Source organism: Bombyx mori, chromosome 24, assembly GCF_030269925.1.
Source record: "Bombyx mori chromosome 24, ASM3026992v2".
Lineage (NCBI taxonomy): Eukaryota > Metazoa > Arthropoda > Insecta > Lepidoptera > Bombycidae > Bombyx > Bombyx mori.
Window position 1 is genome coordinate 12,991,623 of NC_085130.1, and position 24,039 is coordinate 13,015,661.

The 24,039-nt window shown below is 52.5% G+C and overlaps 2 protein-coding genes across 2 annotated transcripts in view; one reads left to right on the forward strand and one right to left on the reverse strand.

Moving 5' to 3' along the window:
* Nucleotides 1–4,787: 4,787 nt before the first annotated feature.
* Nucleotides 4,788–15,588, forward strand: LOC134201320 (serine/arginine repetitive matrix protein 1-like). Its single transcript, XM_062675845.1, has 3 exons — nucleotides 4,788–5,466; nucleotides 6,004–6,784; nucleotides 15,405–15,588. The coding sequence occupies exons 1-3, from the start codon at nucleotides 4,788–4,790 to the stop codon at nucleotides 15,586–15,588; spliced, it is 1,644 nt and encodes a 547-aa protein (XP_062531829.1).
* A 25-nt stretch (nucleotides 15,589–15,613) lies between these two features.
* The window catches only part of LOC134201321 (uncharacterized), a 31,672-nt gene continuing 23,246 nt past the window's right edge, over nucleotides 15,614–24,039 (reverse strand). Inside the window, exon 4 of the mRNA XM_062675846.1 lies at nucleotides 15,614–15,652. Within this exon, the coding sequence (XP_062531830.1) occupies nucleotides 15,614–15,652 (39 nt within the window). The remainder of the gene's footprint in view (nucleotides 15,653–24,039) is intronic.

The following is a 24,039-nucleotide window of genomic DNA, read 5'->3' on the forward strand; positions in this document are numbered from 1 at the left end:
ATGGCAACACCACCGCCGCCTTTGCCGATTCTATCATTGCGAATTAGGTTGAAGCCGGGTAAAGAATACGAGATAGAAGGAAGAGACGGTTTAAGCCAAGACTCGGAGACTAATACAGCATGGATGTTTTTTATATCAAAAGATACCAGCATATCAGAGAAATGAGCCGGAATGCTCTGCGCATTTATGTGAACTACATTCAGATTCCTAGGCACATCGGAGAAATTAGAGTCCAACGTTTCTGCGAGAGAAGGGATACTCAAGAAGCTATCTTCACTTCCGCTACTGGATGAAGTAATAGATAAATAGTCACTACTATCACTACAATTCAACATATCAGTCATAAAGATAATACCTATTATAAACACAAATAAGTAACAAAAATATATATAACACTAACAATAATATATATATATATATATATATACATAAACAATACTAATAAACAAAAAAATAAATACATTCACTCAACCTGCCGGCGTCTGATACGAAGAGAAAACTTAAAAATTAAAACTTAAACAAGACAGAAACAAATTTTACCATGTGCATTGCATTTGCCAAATACAACATGAAGTGCAATTGTAAATTACGAACTGATGTAGAATAAAATAAAATAAACTATTTATAAATTAAAACAAAACAAATACAAAAAAAAAAAAAAAATATTAACACAAAATTATTAAAAATAACTAATTATAACACTAATAGGTAATTAAAAATAAAAGGAAACTTAAAAAGTTGTTAAAACATTAATAGAACGTAAGAATAATGTAACAGCAAAAACAAAACGTAACAAATAACATATAAACAGAGTGGCTGTATGGCAGCTTCCATAGCCTTATACAAAAACAACAACTACTAATGACAAGTAATGTCAACAGTCAAAAATACAATAACTTTGAGTATTTACCTACTTAATAAAAATAATATTTTAACTAAATTCTAAACCACATTCTACATCAGTTATTACTAAATTTGGACAATGACAATAATGGACAGACAATTGCAGTGGGTAACAAATAAAGAAGCAGTGAATGACACCGAGAACGAACACTACTTCTTGTTCGCAGCCACACGTTTTGGTCTGGTCGCAGCTGCAGACTCCTTTGTGTCCTTGCCGGTTTGTGCCCTCTTTTGAGCAGCATCTTCCGGCATAGTCGTCTTGGCAAGAGCATCCAGATCAGACATCACTTCGACACGATGTCGCACCCCATCCGATCCCTGAACGTAAACGCAGCCGTCCCGAGTCCAGCACCTGGTTACTCCGAAGCGTTGACGTGCAGACATAAAAATATCATGACGTCTTTTAGTCAAGAACTCGGAGAGTGTTATTCCTGAGTCCTTGAGCGAAGTCTTGGCAGCCCAAACCTTAGAACGCAGGTTCATGTCGCATAGCTTCAAAAGAATGGGCCTAGATCTTTCTGGAGTAAATGTTTTACCCATTCTGTGACACCGGGAAATGTTAGATGTATTAAAGTCCATAAGTTTCAATTTACTGACAATGGTTTCGACAACTGTAGCTAAAGTGTCCTCTTTCTGTTGTTCAGGAACACCGTGTATCAGAAGAATTTTTCTCCTTGAGTGCATTTCTAGGCGATCATTTTCAAGTGAAATGAGCTCCACTTGAGTCTGTAGTGCACGAAGCGCATTCAGAGTGAAAGTTTTAAAAGCAAGAAACTCTTCTTCCAGTGTGGAGAGTGTTGAAGTGGAGGGAGCGCTCAGTTTCTGCTGTCTTACCTCAAATTCTGCAAATTTCTTGTTGAATGTATCAGTCAATTGTGCCATGGACTGCTGAATACCTTCCATTGTGAGATTGTGAAGTTTAATAAAAAAAAAAAAAAGTTCTGTAGTGTTTTTATCCAGTGGAATCACTGCCGGCAGGTTAAAAGTGTTACAGTCTATGCATATATATCATTACACTTTAAAATTAAACTGATTTACTATTTTAAAAATGTATTTAACTAAGAGCACTTTTAATCACAACCTACTTCACAAGTACCGCCCAACAAAAAAAAAAAAGTTAGTTGGCATCTGTGGCACTGTCCGGGAGTTCCACGTCTATGGGGGGCTTCAATGGTAACCCCGGATAGGCCACATACTGTCGCGAGACATGCGATCTTTTTCTTGGCCTCCGGGGTTGGTTCTAGAGCGACTAGAACCATGTTATATGGTTTTTTGTCGCGTCCGTTGTGCATCCGGTGCACACTTACTATCGGGAGGGACTGAGCGGTCAGATCCTCCCTTACGTACTCTATGTCGAGTTCCTTCGGAACTCCGCGTATTACTACGCGGAGCTCGCGGTCCTCCTGAAGAGCATAGGTATGGAAACCTATGTTCTCCTTTCGGAGGTACGCGGATAGAGCCCTATGGTCGCCCGGCGTTGCGACCTTTATTTGAATCCCATGCGCGACGTTACGCGCATGGGTATAATTTATTTTGTTTGCCTGAAGGGCCTGGGAGACGCGGTTCCATGCTGACTTCTCCTGGAGAATCAGCGGGGGCGGGGCGACGGTTTTTTGCGCGGGTGCGGGCTTGGGACGCGGCGGTGGGGTTGCGCGGCGGCCAGAGTCCGACTCCGGTGTCACGACTACCTGCGGACGGGAGGCAGTCGCTGATTTTGTTTGTTTTGTCGTGGAGCTCCGGGACTCCACGGCGCGAGTACGTTTTTTGGATAGAACCGGGTACTTCTCGGCAAGTAACCCGAGAAACCCTAAAAGCTCTTCTTCCATTTTTTCGTTTTTGCCCGGGGGGGGCGTCCCCGGGACTTAAGGCTCACTCGCCGAAAGGCGAGTCCCCTGAGTAGGAGTTCACCCCCTGAGCTTTACCAGCTCCAAGGGGGGGGAGTGCCTTTGCCGTGAAAACGGCAGTCGGCTAGGATTGGGGTGGAAGTTTGGGAAGGTGGGGCCCCACTGGGTTGTGAGAATGCCACAACAAGCGGTGATCTCAGCGGGGGGTTAGTCTCGAAAGAGACTGTTTTACTCGCCGAATAAATAAATAAATTTAATAAATGATATGAGTGGATGATAATGTGAAGTCGTTACGAATGCACAATCGACAAGTTCGAGTTGCTTTTACGACACAAGGTCGCGACGCCAGCGATAGTGCGTCAAGAATTCGCAACAATGCCGCGATCGATGCGACAACAACAATGCAGCGAAACTCAAGACACGATATCGCGACGGCAGCGACAGTTTCTCGCAAAAACACGTCCGGACTGTAAGGTGATGCAATCGGAACTGGTGAGAACTGCTGTTTAAACTACACATTTTTATATAAAGCCGTTGGTAGCAACAATAGCGCGATTCAGAAAAACCTAACAGCGCCATCTATTGTTGCACAGTGCAAAGTAGCCAACACGTGTAAAGGAGTCCACATCATTAAGTTCTGATTTCCACGCCGAACTAGTGCCCGGGACACCAGTGCTACGAGGCCCCTACTGTGTTGTGCTGTGCGGATAGTGAGTGCCCAAAGCGTGCGTGTTGTTATCTAGCGGTGTTGTTTCGGCGCGGAGACGTTCCGAGCAACGTAACGCAGGACCCGGGAACAGGTGAGTTGTTCGACACTTTCTTTCCTAACATTGGTTAATTGCGGGTAGTTGTCGTTCAGCCTGGAAAAGCTGCGTACTCATTTTATTCTAAGAATAAAAACCGAGTTACGTTAGCGCCTTCGAGTCTGGCCATCTGTGTCCGTTCCCAGTCCTCCCCTACCCTTCGGGGTTAGGAGGGGCTGTTACTAAACCCGCGTAAGCCGATTTACGGTGGTGGACCTCGGCAACGTCGGGAACCCCGTATACAGTTTGTTTTTAGATATAGTAGTAGTTCATAGTAGTTTTCTTTATTCTTGCTTTATTGTCTTTAAATTGTTATTATTTCTATTACTAATTATTTAAACTAATTTTGAGATATTAATTATAATTCCTATTTTGTAATCACCCACTAGCGCCACTGTGGCAGATCTATTTACTATAATTAAGTCTTTTCAAATATACCCTCCATAGTTTTAATATTTTAAATTCATGTAAATATAAATTTAATTTTTACGTTCCAATATTGGCGAACCGACCGACCCTTGTAAGTGGTCATTTCAATTTTTCTTTTAGTAATTAGTACGAACACGCTGTAGGTTTCCCCGTCGTTGCCGACTTACAGTAGTTTGTTTTCTTTGTAGATTGTAGATTAAATTTATGTGTCTGTTGGAATTCTATCCCCACCTTACTACAAGCTGGGGTGGAATCCTGCAGGTCCATCGGTATCGTGTCGGGGCGATTGAACGCTCGACGCATACATATACATAATTGTTAATAGTCTCCTTATTTCTTTATTTTACACCAAATTATTATAGTTTAGTATTTACTAGGTTGAATATTTTACAACATTTAGATGCATATAAATAAGAACTCGAGTCTTCAATAGTAAGTACATTGTTAATTTTGTAGATTTTTATTATTTTATGTTAATTTTCCTACGCACACTACAAGTGGCCGGCTGCGGCGGATGCCTGCAGGGTGGACCGTTGCAGATTAATTTTAGTGTATGTTCAATTTTTTGTCTTTGCTATTAGTTTAATCCAATTTTTTATTATTATTATTCTATAATTCTTTTCAAGTAGCTTAAATTAGGGTATCTTTGACCAGTTAATTAGTTTAGTTCAGTTAATTATAAGCACCTATTAATTTATTAGTTAAAGCCAACAAATACATCGGTCGGTTAGCGGAAGTATATGGTTATATAGTAACTATCACGGATGTACCGACAGTCGTGGGACCCGTTAAAATAATTGGCTAAAACATGTCTGGGGGGACATCACCCCCCATTATCAGCACCCCCGGCCCGTCCCGTAAGGGACGCCAAGTTATGTCGAGTCTAAGATTCAGACCAGCACCAGCAACCCGTACAGTCTCGATGGGACTCGGGACGGACAGCCGGCCCGGGCCTCCGGTCGCGGCCCAGAGGACTCCGAGGATCGAACCGGAGGAAGATGTCCTTCCCCCGTTGACCGATCCCTCTGGGCCCTCTCGGCCGCGGAAGAAGGCCAGGTCCGAGTCTGACCGAGGCTCATCGAGCGAAAAGGACAAGCGTCCTAGAATAGGCCCCTCGTCTAGATCGGAGGGAGAGGAGAGTGCGACCACATCCTCTGCACACTCCTCAACCGAATCGGTCACTCCTTCCTCGTCTAGGTCTTCGTCCCCCTCTGGGAGTCCAATCCCAGCTCAACCAATTCCTAAGCCTAGGGCTCCCGCCAGGACAGGGACAGCCCCAAGGCAAGTAAGATCCCCTCCTCGCTCTCCTTCCCCAACGCTATCTCCAATCCCGGTAGACTCAACCCGAGGTGCCCCCGCCCTAAGCGGCACGGCGGGCAACCTGGATTCGACCAGGTACATGGACCTCGAGTCTACCAGACCTCAACAAGTCACTAAGCCCAACCCCACTCCCTCCACCTCCTATGCTGCCATGGCAGCTAGGCCAGGTATCCCTACCGCCCAGAGGACTTCCCAATCCTCACGAGTCCCTCCCCCGAGGCCGAAGGGTCGCGCCCAGGAGGAACTGCGCCGACACCCGCCAATTATGGTGGAGGCCCTTCCAAATTGGTCCCGCCACATGGCGGCCATTAGGGAGCGCCTGGGCCGCGCCCCCTCGGTGCGACCCTTCGGCGCCGGTTTCAGATTTCTGCCGACGTCGGCTGAGGAGTATAGGGCGGTCCAGGCCTACCTGTCGGAGGCCTCTGCCAGGGACGGTACCATTAAATGGTACTGTTACGCCCTGGCGGAGGAGATGCCTTCGAAGGTGGCGGTCCGGGGCCTCCCTGCCGACACCGACGAGGCAGAAATCATCAATGCCCTGAAGGAGCTGGGATTCCCGGCCCGATATGCCAGGTGCATTAGGTCCCAAAGAGGGCGTCCGGGCTGCGTGTTTCACGTAGCTCTGGACCACCTCTCGAAGGACGACCTCGCCCGCTTGTACGCAGTCAACGAACTGCTGTACCTGCCGGGGGTGACGGTCGAAGGATGGCGTCCAATCCGAGGGCCTGCGCAGTGTCATCGCTGCCAGGCCTTCGGACACGCCTCCTACAACTGTCATCGTGCGGTCCGTTGCGTAAGGTGTGCCGGGGAGCACATCGTAGCGGACTGCCCGAGGCCGAGGGACGGCCCGTTCTCCTGTGCCAACTGCGGGAAGGACCACGCCGCCGTAGACAGACGGTGTGCGGTCTTCCGCAAACGGGCCAGGATGATGGGAGTAACCGTCCCTCCTCCTGTACCACAGGCGCCTCGGGCCGGGAGTACAGCTCTTCCGGCTTCAGTACCTGTAGCAAAAGGGAAGGGGAAGGGGAAAGGGAAAACTTCCCAGCCCCCTCCCCCATCCCACTCCGCTCCGTCTGCTGTGGTGGTGGAGGCACTGCCATCGGCGCCTACGCTGATGGCACAGGCCAACCCACCACGGCGGATAAATAAACCCAAACCCACTCCTGCTCCCCGTGGTCGTACATCTGCTGGTATACCAGTGCCTAAACTACTCCCGACTAGCGGCCCTACGTCCACTAAAAGGGAGAAGAACAAGAGGAAAAAGGCTAAAAGGAAATTAAGAAAAAGGGAAGAAAGAGAGAGACTAAGGGGTACATCTGAGCCCACATTGCCAGAACCCCAACAAACCAATATCGAAACCATGGAGGTCGCTGAGGCCCCCCTTACTGCCCAACAACCGACATCAAGCCAACCACTGCCTACAGCCCATCCGGCCGAAGGCAAGCACGACTTGAACAACCAGCCCCCCCTACCCCCCCGCCCTCAGCGCGAGCGCCGCAGCGGTCGACAGGCCTCCCAGCCTGCCGGCTTTGCTGCATGGCTGCTCGCACTGTGGGAGAAATTGTCCGAGGTGATCTCCGGAGTAATCCGTGAGATCGCCTCGGGAGCCAGTCCCTTCGGGGCGCTCCTGTCGGGGTTCTACCGAATGATTGCGCAGTTCAATGGCTAGCCAGGAGCTGCGCATCATTTATTGGAACCCCGACGGGATAAAGTCCCGAAAGAACGACCTGCTTGTTCTCGCCCGGGAGTATAACCCAGAGGTTGTGCTCCTGGGCGAGACCAAGCTACGTCCTCAGGATGCGTTCAGGATTCCAAACTACTTCATGTACCGACGTGACGAGCTTACCCCTGCCGGGCGGCCGTTCAGGGGCACTGCGGCCCTCGTCAGGCGGGACGTGGTGCATGATCAGTTGGATTTGCTGTCCTTCACATCGACAAGGTCAGTCGGTGTGAGGGTACACACCTCGGGGGGAGATATGCGGATTTATGCCGCGTATAGACCCCCGGGGCCTGAATTTCACCCTGAGGACATAAGGCGGGCCCTGAATCACGACAGCCGCCCAGCTCTGCTGGTCGGGGACCTCAACGCGAAGCACGTCGCGTGGGGCTCCCGACTTAACTCAGCAGTGGGCAGGCGGCTGTTAGAAGATGCCGATAGGGGCGACTACTCTGTGGTCGGCCCCGACGAACCCACACACATCCCGACCGCCGCGCGATATCAGCCCGATGTGCTGGATGTGTGTGTGCACAAGGGGCTACGGTGCCCCGTAACGATCGAGGCACTGTACGACCTGGGTACCCCACATCTCCCTGTCCTGGTGACACTGGGAATGGGGCTCACCCGGGTTGCGACCTCGCCCCTACGACCGAAGGTCGACTGGGAGCTCTTTAAGAGACGACTAGTCGACCTTCCCGTGATTCAGGACCCCAACACCCCTGATGGGGTCGACGATGCGGCAACCCGCCTTGTTGACTCCATCAGGGGAGCGATCGACCAGGCGACGACTCTTGTGCCCAGCGGCGGGCCCAGAGGTATACTCCCGGCCCATCTGAAGGCGATTATTCGCCGGAAGAGGGGCTTGAGGAGGCTCTGGGCGACAACTCGTTGTCCCAGGATAAAGCGCGAGCTTAATGAGCTGGAAGCGGAGCTGGCGACAAAGATTAGCACCTTTAGGGGCTATGCCTGGCAGGAGAGGATCGAGGAGGCCCGCGAGGACCCCTCCTCAGTATCCCTCCACCGGCTTTGTCGCCAGCTCTCAAATCGGCCTGCCCCGACTTGTCCACTCGTGGACGAGAGGGGCAACCGATGCTTCTCGGCTCAGGCCCGCGCCGATATCCTGGCCGAAATGCTGGAGCGGCAGTTCGCTCCTAATGACTCTGCACCCTCAGAGGCCGCATTCCACCAATCGGTGGAAGAGAGCGTAGCAAGCCTACTCTCCTCCCCGGTGCCACCGTTGGGAGATGGTGATCTCATCACTCCCAGCGAATTGCGCCTCATCATCAAGCGGATGAAGAGGCGCAAGGCGCCGGGCGAGGACGGTATTCCCTCCCTCGCTTTTTTCCACTTCCCTGAAACGGTCGTGTCATATATGACACGGCTGTTCAACTCCATTCTGTCCACAGGACACTTCCCGGGAATTTGGAAATTGGGCAAGGTTATCGCCTTGCCCAAACCCGGCAAGGACAGGAGAAATCCCTCCAGTTATCGTCCGATCACGTTGCTGTCGCACGTGGGCAAGTTGTTCGAGCGGCTGCTGCTGAGAAGGATGTCGCCGCACATCCTTCTCAGACCCGAGCAATTCGGGTTTCGTAGCGGTCACTCGACAACGCTGCAATTGGTCCGCGTCATGCATCACTTGGCGGATCGGTCCAACGCGCGCCAGTACACGGCCGCAGTCTTTCTCGATATCGAGAAGGCCTTCGACCGTGTCTGGCATGCGGGACTGATCCACAAGCTGTTGCAGAACACGGACCTCCAGCACGCCTACGTGCGACTGCTGGGGTCGTACCTGGAGGGAAGATCCTTCCTTGTCGCGGTCGAGGGCGCCAAGTCGTCGGTGCGCCCAGTCACGGCCGGAGTTCCGCAGGGGAGCGTCCTGGCACCATTCCTCTACGCTCTCTATACCAACGATATTCCCACGCTCGAGGGCAACCTCCAAGCGTGGGAAGCCGACGTGAAGTTGGCGCTGTTTGCCGACGACAGCGCCTACTTCGCGTCATCCAACTTCCCCTCTGCGGCCATTTCGAGGATGCAGAGGTTATTGGACTTACTGCCCCAGTGGCTGGACCGATGGAGGGTCGCGGTCAACGTGGGGAAGACTGCGGCTATTCTCTTCGGTCCAGTCCGCACAACAGTCGTCCCGGGACAGCTCAGTCTCCGTGGCGCTAATGTCGAGTTTGGATCCAGCGTCCGGTACTTGGGGGTCGATATCGACCGGAGTTTGAGGATGACCGCCCACGCCATGTCGGCGTTGGCGGCAGCTCGCTATGCGAGATTCCTCCTCCGGCCGGTGTTGGCCTCCAGGTTGCCGGTCAGGACTAAGCTCGGCATTTATAAGACGTATGTCCGTTCCCGTATCACGTACGCAGCTGCGGCCTGGTATCACCTCATCCCGCAGGCCATGCGGGTGAAGTTACAGGCCCAGCAGAATCTGGCTCTTCGCACGATAGTCGGAGCAGGGCGTTACGTCAGTAATGCCGTAATCGCCCGGGATCTGGATGTGGAGTCGCTCGAGGAGTTCATCCGGAGGCTAGCTCGTAATCTTTACGAGCGGGCTGACGGTGGACCCCACGAGCATCTCCACAATTTAGCTCCCTTGCACGCTAGACCACCTGATGGTCTGGCGCTACCAAGGGAGCTACTGGAACCCCCGGCTATGGTAAGATAGTCGGCTTAATCGGAGTGATATGGGAGTGCTCATAATGAGTGCCCCCATGGGACTGAGCTGTCCACACTCGTCACTTCCCCCCACATTGTTGGGGTGCCCCCCTATGGGGACCCATTTTCCACCCCAGAGGGTGGACCACTCCCCCGTCTGGGGAGTGTTTTAAGTCGGCCCCTCCCCGTGACGGACTTCCCCTTCTGGGGAGCCCGGAGCGGGTGAGCGCCTTACTAGTGCCGCGGCTCCCCCTCTGACTTGTAGAGGCGGGGCCGCGGCATGGGGCCGGTGGCGGGCCCCTCGTATCCGCTGACTGTTGTCCTGTGCTGTTGTAAATAGTAGTGTAGTTTAGTTTTAGTTAGCTTGTAGTTAGTCAGTAAGGAAAAAAAAAAAAAAAAAAAAAAAAAAAAAAAAAAAAAAAAAAAAAAAAAAAAAAAAAAAAAAAAATTAGCTTTAGGAAGCAGAGGACAACACGACGCCGGAGGATCCTGCTGCCGGGCGTCATCCCTGGAGCCATTCAAGCCCATCGTATTATATTTAAGTATTTATTTATTTTGTCGATGTAGTGCGCCGAGACGCGCATAACGAACAGCCCCCCCCTAGTATAACATCTTGCATCCACATCACCCCTGCCCTGTGTGGCAGGGAGCTTCGTCCCGGGCAGTGGGGATTGCCCCGAGGCCCGTTCCGTACCCCCGAAAGGGGGTACGACGACCCTTCTTGCTTGCTTGCCGAACTAGTAGATGCGAGAATCAAACCTACTACTACTACTATCCGTCTCCGTTCCCGTTATCTGGGGTCAGGTCTCCTCACTCTACGGCGCCAGGCTGATCTGTCCTGGGTTGTCGGTTTTGGCAATTGGGCTTTCTTAAGGTCTCTTTGTGAGAATCAAACCATTACGAATCGAATTGTCACGTTATAATACTCATTGTAAAAATGGATATTAAAAAAAAAACTAATATAAAAAAACTAATATTTAAAAAAAACACATGCCCGCTGAGTTTCTTGTTATTATTTACTTTCGGCAGTCAAAACAACAAATTAATTGGAGCGCCTTCTTTTTTTCGCTTAGCTAATAAGATATTTTTGTATTTGCGTGAATAAACAATAATGAATAATGTATGGATGAAAAATAAATAGGAGTTAAAAAAAACATGCACAGTCCACGCCTTTTTTACAATAAATTGATTTATAATTTTTTAGTTGGATTTTCTATAAAAGCGTGTTTTTTTAACCTTTTTTTTTTCTTCTTACCTAACGTTTCTAATAATACCTTTCGTTTTCACTGACTAACTAACGTCTAAGAAAGGTTAAAGTCTAAAAACAATTTGAACTCAGTTCCGTAGCTTGACAAAACAAACATTACGAACGAGACATTACGAAAATACTAGCTGACCCGGCAAGCGTTGTTTTGTCATTTAAATTATTTCTACGAAAGATAATTTAGACACCGACTGCAGCGCTATCTGCCGGGCTGATTTGTAAATCTAACCCATTCTCGAATCCACCTAAAGGTACACAGAGAATTTCATTAAAATCGGTCCAGCTGTTTTTTTTTTTTTTTTTTTTTTCCACAGGAGAAAATCGCCGGATCCCCACCCGCGCGGCAGGTGGGGTATGTGGGAGTTGAACCTCACTAAAAACTCCTGCCGCTCACAACCGGCGCCCTACCTCGGACCGGGCCGGAGCCCAGTCGGGGCTATTGAAACGGCGGGACAGGGTTGACGCAGAGCACATTACATCCATCCCACCGTCCCACGGACGCCGGACCGGTGGCCGCCAGCGACACGACCACCGGTTCCCTCGTTCAGCGGGCCGAGAGCCCGCTTTGATGGCGCCGCGTTACACCTTCCCCCAGAGCGGTCGGGGGAACGCGGTCTACCATCACCCGGCTTCCCATTGCGGGTGAGCGTGCAGAGCACGCCACCCCACGTCTGGGTCCCTCCCCGCACAAAACGGGTGGGACCCCTAGCTCTTAGGGGGCCAGGTCACGGATACGACCCCGATCCCGACCCCCTGCTCGGCGGCGGCGGGTTTCTGCGTAGTGAGGAGAGCTTTCCCTCACTCGCCCCGCGGTCCAGCTGTTTAGGAGGAGTTCAGTGACAAATACACACACAGAAGAAATATAATAATATATAATACTAGTTGTACCCGTCCGCTTCGCTGGGCATTTAAAATTAACTTTATTATTTCTCGCTCCCATAAAGATTCTCATCATTAACGTCCCCGCATCTGGTGTAGGGAGTCCAACACTCATATAGATATTAGCCTATCCATTGAGTACATGTATTTTCTAAATGGATACCAAGTTTCAAGTCAATCGGACGCATGGTTCAGGAAATATTACGGAACATCGGTTTTTTTTTTTTGTTTGTTTTTTTTTTTTTTTCCTACCTAAGCTGATAGCCCTAGTGGCTATTTCAGCGTAACCCTAACTTTAGTAGGTGAGCTCACGGGGCTCAAACCTGATGACGTTGCTAACACAAACCCTAGCAAGAGCCGTGCTTCGCAGAATCTACCACCGGATCGGAAACACGACCCACTGAGAAGATCCGGCGAGAAACTCAGTGGGCTGTGTCTGAGAGTTAATTTACTCGTCGAGCCCTTCGTCGCAAGCGACGGGTTCGACGGGAACGGTGACCGGTGCTTGAAGTACCTAAAAGCACCGTTAGTGGATCGGGAGGATCCGAGATGACGTGTTATGGGCGACGTCGACTGCTTTCCATTCGGTCCGCAGGATCGGGAATGTAGTTACCGGCGGCCACGATGAGAGGGTTCTCGTGTCGTGCCGCTTTATCGAAGTGGCGCATCGAAGCCGACTGTAGATACTTACTGATGGACTCTAAGTCCAGGTCGTCATGGAGGTCGACGTTCCTGACGAACCACGGGGCTCCGACGGCTATCCTGCAGAAACGGGATTGAATAATTTGGAATGATTTTATGTGTATGCGGGCCGCGTGAGCGAACACTACACTTGCATAGGTCATGACGGGGCGTATGCAAGTTTTGTAGAGTGTCATCTTATTTCTAAGGGACATTTTACTTCGCCTACATATCATCGGGTAGAGACGTCCTAGAATGAAGGCGGCACGGTCGCGTACCGTCTTGATGTGAGGGCGGAATGTCATCCTACTTTCGAGGGTGACGCCTAAATATTTGACCTTCGGGGCCCACGGTATGGGCTGGTCGAACATCGTGATTGGCGTGAGTGGCGGGGGCGGAGGTGTTGATGCGCCTAGTCGGGAGGGGGATGCTCAGCGTGGTGTTCGGAGGGCGACCCCTTTTGAAGAGCAACGCTGTGCTTTTCGTGGGGTTGATGTCGATGCGCCACTTCCGGAACCACTGTCCCATGGTGGTAGTTGCGGTCTGAAGTCGTCAATGAAGCAACGCCTTCTTCCTACATGAGTAGTAGATGGAGGTGTCATCGGCGAAGAGCGCCAGATGGGTCTCCGGAGACCGGGGTATATCATTGATATACAAACTAAATAGTAACGGGGAGAGGGCGGAGCCTTGCGGGACTCCGGCTGTGACGTGACGGGGCCGGGAACGCGTTCCCTCGACTCGATATCGAAACGAACGGTTCGACAAGTAGTCTCGTATGATGAGCACGAGTCTGTCTGGCACTCCCATGTTATACAGTTTGTATATCAAACCGTTGTGCCAGACTTTGTCGAACGCCTTCGCTATATCGAAGAAGACGGCTCCTGTCGGAATGGGTTTCCGCCTATTCAGCCCTAGTAAGATGTGCTCCGTGAGGCGGTGCACTTGATGGACGCACGAGTGTCTGGCGCGGAATCCAAACTGCTCGTCTATGAGAATTTTATTCGCGGATACGAAGTCCCAGAGGCGTTTACGAAGGAGCCGTTCGTATAGTTTGCCTATCGCCGGGAGGAGACTGATGGGGCGGTAACTCGCGGTTTCATTTTTCGGTTTGCCCGGCTTGTGTATGCCGATAACGTCAGCTTCTTTCCACGCCGCGGGAAAGATGCAGTTCGTCATAGCAGCATTTAAAATAGTGGCCAACATCGTTATCAGTTGGGCTGGTAACAATTTAAGTGCGCGGTTGCGGATGCCGCCGGAGCCGGGAGCTTTCCGTGGTTGTAGGCTATCGATCGCCTCCTTAACCTCGGAAGTGGTAATGGGGGGTAACGCGTCCGAGGGCGGCAGGGAAGCTCTGCGCTCGACCTCCCTGTCGACGAACTCGGTGTGTTCGGGGTCCGCGTGTTGAGTGCAGGTGGTGCACTGCTCTTGCAGTGCATCGGCCAGCAACTCTGCCTTGTCATCGTCATCGTAAGCCGGTGGTTGGCCTGAGGGGCGTACGAGAGGCGGCATAGTGGCTATAGTTTCGGACTTGAGGGTCCTAGCTAGTCGCCAGTATGCTTGGTGAGTGGGCGCGAGTTCTTCTAAATAACTATCCCAGTTTTCGTTTCGGGCGTCGCTTAAGCGGGATTTGACCTCCCGCTGTAAGCGACGCATCCGAGTCCGGTTTGAATCCGTGGGATATCGATCGTAGGCCCGGATTGCCGCGTTTCTGGCTCTTACGAGGTCCCTAAGATCGGGAGAAAGTCTAATGCGGTGGAAGCAGTCCTCCACATCGACTTGTTTTGAAGATCTTATGATCGCCGTCGAGACGTGATCAGTGAAGATGTTTATGGATTCGACTGTGTCCTCGGGAGATGGAGTTGAATCCGGGCCGCAGGGGAGGATTGGTGGAGCGGTGTCGGCTAAGCACGTGCCCAGCTTCTTTCAATCCACCATGGTCCTCGTATCTGGTTCGCGGTTAAATGGGCGACCGAGCTGCATGACGACAGGTCGGTGGTCTGAGTCGAGTTCTGACATTGCCTCGATGGAGCGCAAGCGCAGAGTTACGTTCCTCAGCAGTGCCAGATCTATTGTGCTTGGACGACGCGCGGCGTTGTACGGATAGCACGTGAGGGTCGGAGGGTTGAATATCTCGAATGTGAGGTCGTCTATGAACGCGTCGAGACGCCTACCGTTCACATTCGTGCGATGGCAGTTCCACCTAGTGTGGTGGCAATTTAAATCGCCTGGCAGAATGACCGCATCCCCCGTACCGAGCAGTGTCTCGAGGTCACTGCTCAGGAGGGGTTTGTCAGGGGGGAGATAGACGGATGCGATGACGATCGGCTGGTGTCCCGTCAGCGCGATGCGGCACACTGACGCCTCGATATGTAAGAGCGAGGGAGTATCGAGAGGGACGCAGTGCAGAGCCCTCCTATAGTAAATGACAGTCCCGCCTTTGGAGGCGGAGAGTCTGTCATTCCTAACCATGACGTAATTCGCGACGCGAGGGCATTGTAAAATGCTAATTTTAAAGAACGGGGTTCAGCGTTGCCACCTTGGTGGTTTTCCCACCAGAACTGGTGATTTTTCGAGGCGTTTAAAATACCACATTTTTTCATTCTATAGCGCATTTATAATTTTTAGTGGTTTTTGGCGGTTTTTCTATAAGGAATCTGGCAACATACCTTTGATAGGGAAATCTCCTGATATCCCGAAATTTCATGATAATGTTTTCAGCTTAGGTACTCTATAACCGGGGAATTCCTAGGCGAGGTCGTTTGTTAATGAATGTTTTGTTTTTACTTTGTCCCATTATACGCGGGTATCGAAAGAGTATTTAGTGTAATGAGCATTGTAAAAAGTAAACTGCGGAACAGGATGGCTGGTCCACTTTTAAATACTATTATTTTTATAAAAAATAGGCTTAAAGCTATTGATGCAAAGTATTTCAACTATGAATTACCAAGCGATGTCATAGCACCTAATAACGGTCTAAACACAAAAAAATCTTACAAAATCACAAGACTACAGCTATCAACACCTTTAGCGTCGACGGTAGCATCTACGAGTAAGAATGATGATGAAGTTGTAGAAGATTTTTACTAGAATTTTTTTAGACTAGAATTTTAATTTACTCTTCTAATTCTTGTTCTTCTCTTATTTTACTCTTCTGATTAAAAAATAAACATATTAATTTGGTTTTATTTTACTGCCAATAGAATATAGGAGCCAGTTTTACAGTTTCCAGATGAGTTCCCGTAGTCTATAGCTAACGAATCGTTCATTCAAAACTGTAATTTAACCAATCGTAGATATTTCTTATTACGGAACTGGTGAAACTGGCAGTAAACATAATCGACTTAGGATTTCTATAGTCTGATTCAAGTTCAAAAACTTAGCGGAAGTTGGTGGTTTTTTTATTAGCAAAATTTCCGAAATCTGGCGAAATTTTTCTCATGACCAAGCGCCTTAAATAAATCTAAGGTGGCAACACTGACGGGGTTTATCCCTACCGTTGTACGCCATCGATTATCGGTATTACGCCAGCGTACGCTGCATGGACTCGATGACGTCCATATGGTCGAACGTCGCGTATATCCTATCTTCGGCGTGCACAGTATTTTTTTTTCTTTTCCTACCTGTGCTGATAGCCTTGAGAGGCTATTTCAGCTTACCCTAGCTTGTGTAGGTGAGCTCACGGGGCTCAAACCGGAGAATTGCTAACACCGCCCTAGCAAGAGCAGTGCTTCGCAGAATCTACCACCGGGTCGGAAGCGCGACCCACTGAGAAGATCCGGCGAGAAACTCAGTGGGCTGTGTCTGTGGGTTAATTTGCTCGTCGGGCCCTTCGTCGCAAGCGACGGGTTCGACGAGGACGGTGACCGGTGCTTGTATTGCCTAAAAGCACCGTTAATGGATCAAGAGGATCCGTGATGACGTGCTTTGGGCAACGTCGACGGTTTACCATTCGGTCTACAGGATCGGGTATGTAGTTTCCAGCGGCCACGACAAGAGGGTTCTCATGTCGTGCCGTCTTCTCAAAGTGGCGCAGCGATGCCGACTGTAGATACTTACTGACGGGGTCGAGCTCCAGGTCATCGTGGAGGTCCACGTTCCTCTGGAACCATGGTGCTCCGACGGCTATCCTGCAGAATCGGGATTGTATAACCTGAAGGGGTCTCAAGTTGGTGCGGGCCGCGTGAGCGAATACTACGCTTGCATACGTCATGACAGGGCGTATGCAAGTTTTGTAGAGGGTTACCTTGTTACGGAGGGACAGTTTGCTTCGTCTACAAAGCATTGGGTAGAGTCGTCCTAGTCTAAACGCGGCGCGATCGCGTACCGTTTTTACGTGGGGACGGAATGTCATCCCTCTGTCGAGGGTGACGCCTAGGTATTTGACCTTCGAGGCCCACGGTATGGGCTGGTCAAAGAGAGTGATGGGGCTAACGGCGGAGGTGTTTGCGCGCCTATTGGGGAGTGGGGTGCTCGAAGTGGTATTCGGAGGGCGACCCCTTTTGAATAGCACCGCTGTGCTTTTCGTGGCGTTGATGTCTATTCGCCACTTCCGGAACCACTGTCCCATGGTGGTTACTGCGATCTGGAGTCGCCGATGAAGCAACGACATCTTCCTACACGAGTAGTAGATAGCCGTGTCATCGGCGAAGAGCGCTAGATGGGTCTCCGGAGACCGGGGTATATCGTTGATATACAAACTAAATAGTAACGGGGAGAGTGCGGAGCCTTGCGGGACTCCGGTCAGATGACGGGGACGAGAACGAGTTCCCTCTACTCGATATCGAAACGAACGGTTCGACAAGAAGTCTCGTATGATGAGCACGAGTCTGTCTGGCACTCCCATGTTGTACAGTTTGTAGATCAAACCGTTGTGCCAGACTTTGTCGAACGCCTTCGCTACATCGAAGAAGAGGGCGCCGGTCGGGATTTGTTTACGCCTATTTAGCCCTATTAAGATGTGCTCCGTGAGGCGGTGCACTTGTTGTACGCACGAGTGTTTGGCGCGGAATCCAAACTGCTCGTCTATTAGAATTTTATTCGCGGTAACGAAGTCCCAGAGGCGTTTCCGAAGGAGCCGTTCGTAAATTTTGCCTATCGCTGGGAGGAGACTAATCGGTCGGTAACTAGCGGTTTCATTATTCGGTTTGCCCGGCTTGTGTATACCGATAACGTCCGCTTCTTTCCATACCGCCGGAAAGATGCAGTGCGTCATAGCGGCATTTAAGATGGTAGCCAACATTGTTATCAGTTGGACTGGTAAGAGTTTTAACGCGCGGTTGCGGATGCCGTCGGAGCCGGGTGCCTTTTTAGGTTGAAGGTTATCTATTGCTTCTCTAACTTCGTCAGAGGTAATGGGGGGTAACGCGTCCGAGGGAGGCAGGGAAGCTCTGCGCTCGACCTCCCTGTCAACTGCCTCGGTGTGTTCGGGGTCCGCGTATTGAGTGCTGGTGGTGCACTGCTCTTGCAGTGCATCGGCCAGCAACTCTGCCTTGTCATCGTCATCGAAAGCCGGTGGTTGGCCTGAAGGGCGTACGAGAGGCATAGTAGCGGTAGTTTCGGACTTGAGAGTCCTTGCTAGTCGCCAGTATGCTTGATGAGAGGGCGCGAGTTCTTCTAAATAACTATCCCAATTCTCATTTCGGGCGTCGCTTAGGCGAGATTTTACATCCCGCTGTAGACGACGCATCCGAATCCGGTTTGAGTGTGTGGGAAGTTGATCATAGGCCCGGATTGCCGCGTTTCTAACTCTTAGGAGGTTCCTAAGTTCGGGGGACAGTCTGATGCGGTGAAAGCTATCCTCCACATCGACTTCTTTTGAAGATCTTATGATTGCGGAAGAGATGTGATCCGTGATGATGTTTAGGGATTCGACTGTGTCCTCGGGGGATGGAGTTGAATCCGGGCCGCAGGGGAGGATTGGTGGAGCGGCATCAGCTAAGCACTTGCTCAGCTTCTTCCAGTCCACCATGGTCCTCGTAACTGTGACTGGGTTGTGGGGGCGACCGAACTGCATAACGACAGGTCGGTGGTCTGAGTCGAGCTCTGACATTGCTTCGATGGAACGCAAGCGCAGAGTTACGTTCCTCAGCAGTGCCAGGTCTATAGTGCTCGGACGGAGCGCGATGTTATACGGATAACATGTTGGAGTTGGGGGACCGACTACTTCGAAGGTAAGGTCGTCTATAAACGCGTCGAGACGCCTACCATTTATGTTTGAACGGTGGCAGTTCCACCTAGTGTGGTGGCAATTTAGATCGCCTGCCAGGATGACAGAGTCTCCCATGCCGAATAGTGACTCGATGTCACTGCTCAGGAGGGGCTTGTCGGGGGGGAGATAAACGGATGCGATGACGATCGGCTGGTGTCCCGTCAGCGAGATGCGGCACACTGACGCCTCGATATGTGAGAGCGAGGGAGTATCGAGAGGGACAACGTGCAAGGCCCGCCTATAGTAAACGGCAGTCCCGCCTTTGGAGGCGGTGAGTCTGTCATTCCTAACCATGACGTCATTCGCGACTTTCGGGTCACGACGCGAGGGCTTCAGGCAGGTCTCCTGCACTAGCAGAATATCTACAAGATTGTCGCGGAGGAATTCGTAAATTTGATCGCGTTGCCGCGCGAGTCCGTTAGCATTATAGAATGCTAACGTAAGGGAATATGGTTTCTCTCTAGCGTTTTGCGCCATTGATTACCGGTAGATTTTTAGAAAGTACGGGCCACGGACTCTTAAACGTCCATGTGCTCAAACGCGGCCGCGAGCCGTTGTTCGGGGGTTATTACCCTTCGCATCGCGTCTGCGAACGATCGCAGACGGTCGAAGTTGACCGTGGTGACGAAGTCGCGTACGAGCGCGAAGTCGTTGACGGCTGAGGGTTGCGGGGGACGGTACGCGGGCGCGGGGGGAGGTGCGAGCAGGGGCTGCGGCGCGAAACGTGTCGCGAGCGGGGGCTGGGGTGCGGTTTGTGTTCCCGACTTCGTATACGGCAGCGGTTTATTTCACGCCGAGACGGTGGGAACCGCAGCCGGTACGAAGGCGGGTTTGTCGGCCGGGAAAGTCTTTGGGCCGACGGTACGGGGGGCTGGGTGGGTCGGACGTTTACGCGGAGCCCTAGGACATCCACGGTAATTCGCAGGGTGCCCTTGCTTAAGGCATAGGACACAGCTTGGAGGTTCGGTCGCGGTTTCCCTAACTCGCGAGCAATCTAACGTGGCGTGATCGCCGAGGCACTTCACGCAGCGAGGGCGCGCGTGGCAATTTCGAGCCGAGTGGCCATAGAGTTGGCATCTATGGCACTGTCCGGGAGTGCCACGTCTATGGGGGGCTTCGATGGTGACCCCGGATAGGCCGCATACTGTCGAGAGACATGCGATCTTCTTTTTGGCCTCCGGGGTTGGTTCTAACGCGACTAGAACCATGTTGTACGGTTTTTTGTCCCGTCCGTTGTGCATCCGGTGCACACTTACTATCGGGAGGGACTGAGCGGTCAGATCCTCCTTGACGTACTCTATGTCGAGTTTCTTCGGAACTCCGCGTATTACTACGCGGAGCTCGCGGTCCTCCTGAAGAGCATAGGTATGGAAACCTATGTTCTCCTTTCGGAGGTACGCGGATAGAGCCCTATGGTCGCCCGGCGTTGCGACCTTGATTTGGATCCCATGCGCGACGTTACGCGCATGGGTATAATTAATTTTGTTTGCCTGAAGGGCCTGGGAAACGCGGTTCCATGCTGACTTCTCCTGGAGAATCAGCGGGGGCGGGGCAGCTACTTTAGGATCGGGCGCGGGTTTGGGACGCGGCGGCCGGAGTCCGACTCCGGTGTCACGACTACCTGCGGACGGGAGGCAGTCGCTGACTTTGTTTGTTTTGTCGTGGAACTCCGGGACTCCACGACGCGAGTACGTTTTTTCCCGCGTTTTACCGTTTGGAACCCATCCGAGGTTCCGGGCTGCGGGCTCGTCGCGGACTCGAAGTTCATCTCCGATCCGGTATCGGAGTCTGAACCTGAGTTGGTAATTATGGACGACGCGACGGACGAAATCGGCGTGAACGACGTCGCGGGTGCGTTAGGCGCTTCGTTGGCGCTAGGCGCTCCCTGAGTCGCTACGTGCGTACGTGCGCTCGAATTGGATTTGGGGGCGGGGCATGACTGCGCGGCTCGAAACGACGCGGCGAGGGACGCGGGCGGGGGGGGGGGGTACTTGCGCGGGTGGCCCTGTAGGCCGTGAATTCGGCCGTAAGGTTAGAAAGTATCGGGTACTTTTCCGCAAGTGACGCACAGTTCCGATTGCATCGCCGTACAGTCCGGACGCGTTCTTACGAAAAATTGTCGCTGCCGTCGCGATCTTGTGTCCTGAGTTTCACTGCATTGTCGTTGTCGCACCGATCGCGGCATTGTTGTGAATTCTTGACGCATTGTCGCTGGCGTCGCGACCTTGGATCGTAAAAACAATTCGAACTTGTTGATTGTGCATTCGAAACGACATCCTCACTATCATTTCACGCATATCATATTATTAAATTTATTTATATTATTCGGCGAGCAAAATAGTCTTTTTAAAGACTGAACCCCCACTGCGATCACCGCTTGTTGTGGCACTCACAACCCAGTGGGGCCCCACCTTCCAAACTCCACCCCAATCCCCAGCCAACTGCCGTTTTCACGGCAAAGGCACTCCCCCCCTTGTTGCTGGTAAAGCACAAGGGGTGAACTCCTACTCAGGGGACTCGCCTTTCGGCGAGTTGCTTTAAGTCCCGGGGACGCCCCCCCTGGGCACAACCACCATGGCGGACGACGACCCCGCCATGTTCGTCCTTTTCGTCCGGGAGTTTTGCCCGGACATCATGACTCAATTTAGGGCCCATAAAGCCAAATTAGCAGCTCAGTCCCGCGCACCGCTCGCCGCCGCCGCGAATATCCCAGACTCGCCGATGTCGCCCCCCACCCCCGCGCCCGCGTCGATAGCGTCCTGCGCGGCATCGAGCTCCGGCTCCGACTCCGAGTCGGAGATGGAGTTCGAGTCGGCCGCCAGCCCCGAACCCGGAACCTCCGATGGGTTCCAAACCGTCACGCGCGGGAAGAAACGCGCCCGCGCCGTGGAACCGTCCGCGGCGCCGAAACAACCCAAGGCCGCGAACGCGTCGCGGCCTAAAGTCGTGGTCTCACCCGACTCCCCTCGCCGCGCAACCCCGTCGCCGCGACCCCAACCCGCGTCCGTCCGCAAAATTCCCGCGCCGCCGCCGGTAATTTTACAAGATAAGACCGCGTGGGATCGCGTATCCCGTGCCTGTAAGGCACAAAACGTTAACGTCGTCCATGCGCGTAACATCGCGCACGGCATACAGATCAAAACGGCCTCACCGGACGATCACAGGGCGCTGACAGCCCACCTCCGAAAGGAGCGCATAAGCTTCCACACTTATGCGCTCCAGGAGGATCGCGAGCTCCGCGTAGTAATACGCGGAGTACCGAAGGAGCTCGACGTCGAGCTGGTCAAGGAGGACCTCATCGGGCAGGCGTACCCGATTGTAAGCGTGCACCGAATGCACAGCGGGCGCGATAAATTCGCATATAATATGGTTCTCGTCGCGTTAGAACCAACCGCCGAAGGCAAACGGATTGCCTCAAGCCTCCGCACCGTTTGCGGCTTATCCGGGGTCACCGTCGAGGCCCCATATAGAAAAGGCACTCCCGGGCAGTGCCACCGCTGCCAGCTTTACGGCCACTCCGCGCGCAACTGCCACGCGCGTCCACGGTGCGTAAAGTGCCTCGGTGACCACGCGACAGCCGACTGTTCGCGGGTCAAAGAGACCGCGACCGAACCTCCGAGCTGTGTGCTCTGCCAGAAGCAGGGCCACACAGCCAACTACCGCGGATGCCCCAAGGCCCCGCGGAAGCGTCTGGCCAACGCGCCTCCAAAAACCGTCGGCCCAAAGACTTCGGCGCCCCGTGCGCCGAAGCCTGCCTTCGTGCCGGCACCGGTGCCCACCGTCTCCGCGTGGGCAAAACCGCTGCCGCTCACGCTGGCAGGGAAACCACCGGCACCCCAGCCCCTGCTCGCGCCGCGCCCCGCCCCCGCGCCCGGTCCCGCGCCTCGCCCCGGCCCCGCCCGGCCAGCCGTTAACGACTTTTCAATCGTGCGTGATTATATCGCCGCGATAAATATAGATCGCATGCGCTCGTTCGCCGACGCCATGCGCAGGGCAGTCACGGCCGATGACCGCCTATACGCGACGTTCGACCATATGGACGTCATCGAGTCCGTCCAGCGTACGCTGGCTTGATTACCGGTAATCAATGGCCAACAACGGTAGGGAGAAACCGCGTTCCTTAAAGTTAGCATTTTATAATGCTAACGGACTCGCGCGTCAGCGCGATCAAGTATATGAGTTTCTCCGTGACAATCTCATCGACATCCTTCTGGTGCAGGAGACCTTCCTAAAGCCCTCGCGTCGCGACCCCAAAGTCGCGAATTACGTCATGGTTAGGAATGACAGACTCTCCGCCCGCAAGGGCGGGACTGTCATTTACTATAGGAGGGCCCTGCACTGCGTCCCTCTCGATACTCCCTCGCTCTTACATATCGAGGCGTCAGTGTGCCGCATCGCGCTGACGGGACACCAGCCGATCGTCATCGCATCCGTTTATCTCCCCCCTGACAAACCCCTCCTGAGCAGTGACCTCGAGACACTGTTCGGTATGGGGGACGCGGTCATCCTGGCAGGCGATTTAAATTGCCACCACACTAGGTGGAACTGCCATCGCACGAATGTGAACGGTAGGCGTCTCGACGCGTTCATAGACGACCTCACATTCGAAATATTCAACCCCCCGACCCCCACGTACAACGCCGCGCGTCGTCCGAGCACAATAGATCTGGCACTGCTGAGGAACGTAACTCTGCGCTTACGCTCCATCGAGGCAATGTCAGAACTCGACTCAGACCACCGACCTGTCGTCATGCAGCTCGGTCGCCCAGCCAACCGCGAACCAGATACGAGGACCATGGTGGATTGGAAGAAGCTGGGCACGTGCTTAGCTGACACCGCTCCACCAATCCTCCCTTGCGGCCCGGATTCAACTCCATCCCCCGAGGATACCGTCGAATCCATAAACATCTTCACTGATCACGTCTCGACGGCGATCATAAGATCCTCGAAACAAGTCGATGTGGAGGACTGCTTCCACCGCATCAGACTTTCCCCCGATCTTAGGGACCTCGTTAGAATTAGAAACGCGGCAATCCGGGCCTACGATCGATATCCCACGGATTCAAACCGGACTCGGATGCGTCGCTTACAGCGGGAGGTCAAATCCCGCTTAAGCGACGCCCGAAACGAAAACTGGGATAGTTATTTAGAAGAACTCGCGCCCACCCACCAAGCATACTGGCGACTAGCTAGGACCCTCAAGTCCGAAACTATAGCCACTATGCCGCCTCTCGTACGCCCCTCAGGCCAATCACCGGCTTACGATGACGATGACAAGGCAGAGTTGCTGGCCGATGCACTGCAAGAACAGTGCACCACCAGCACTCAAC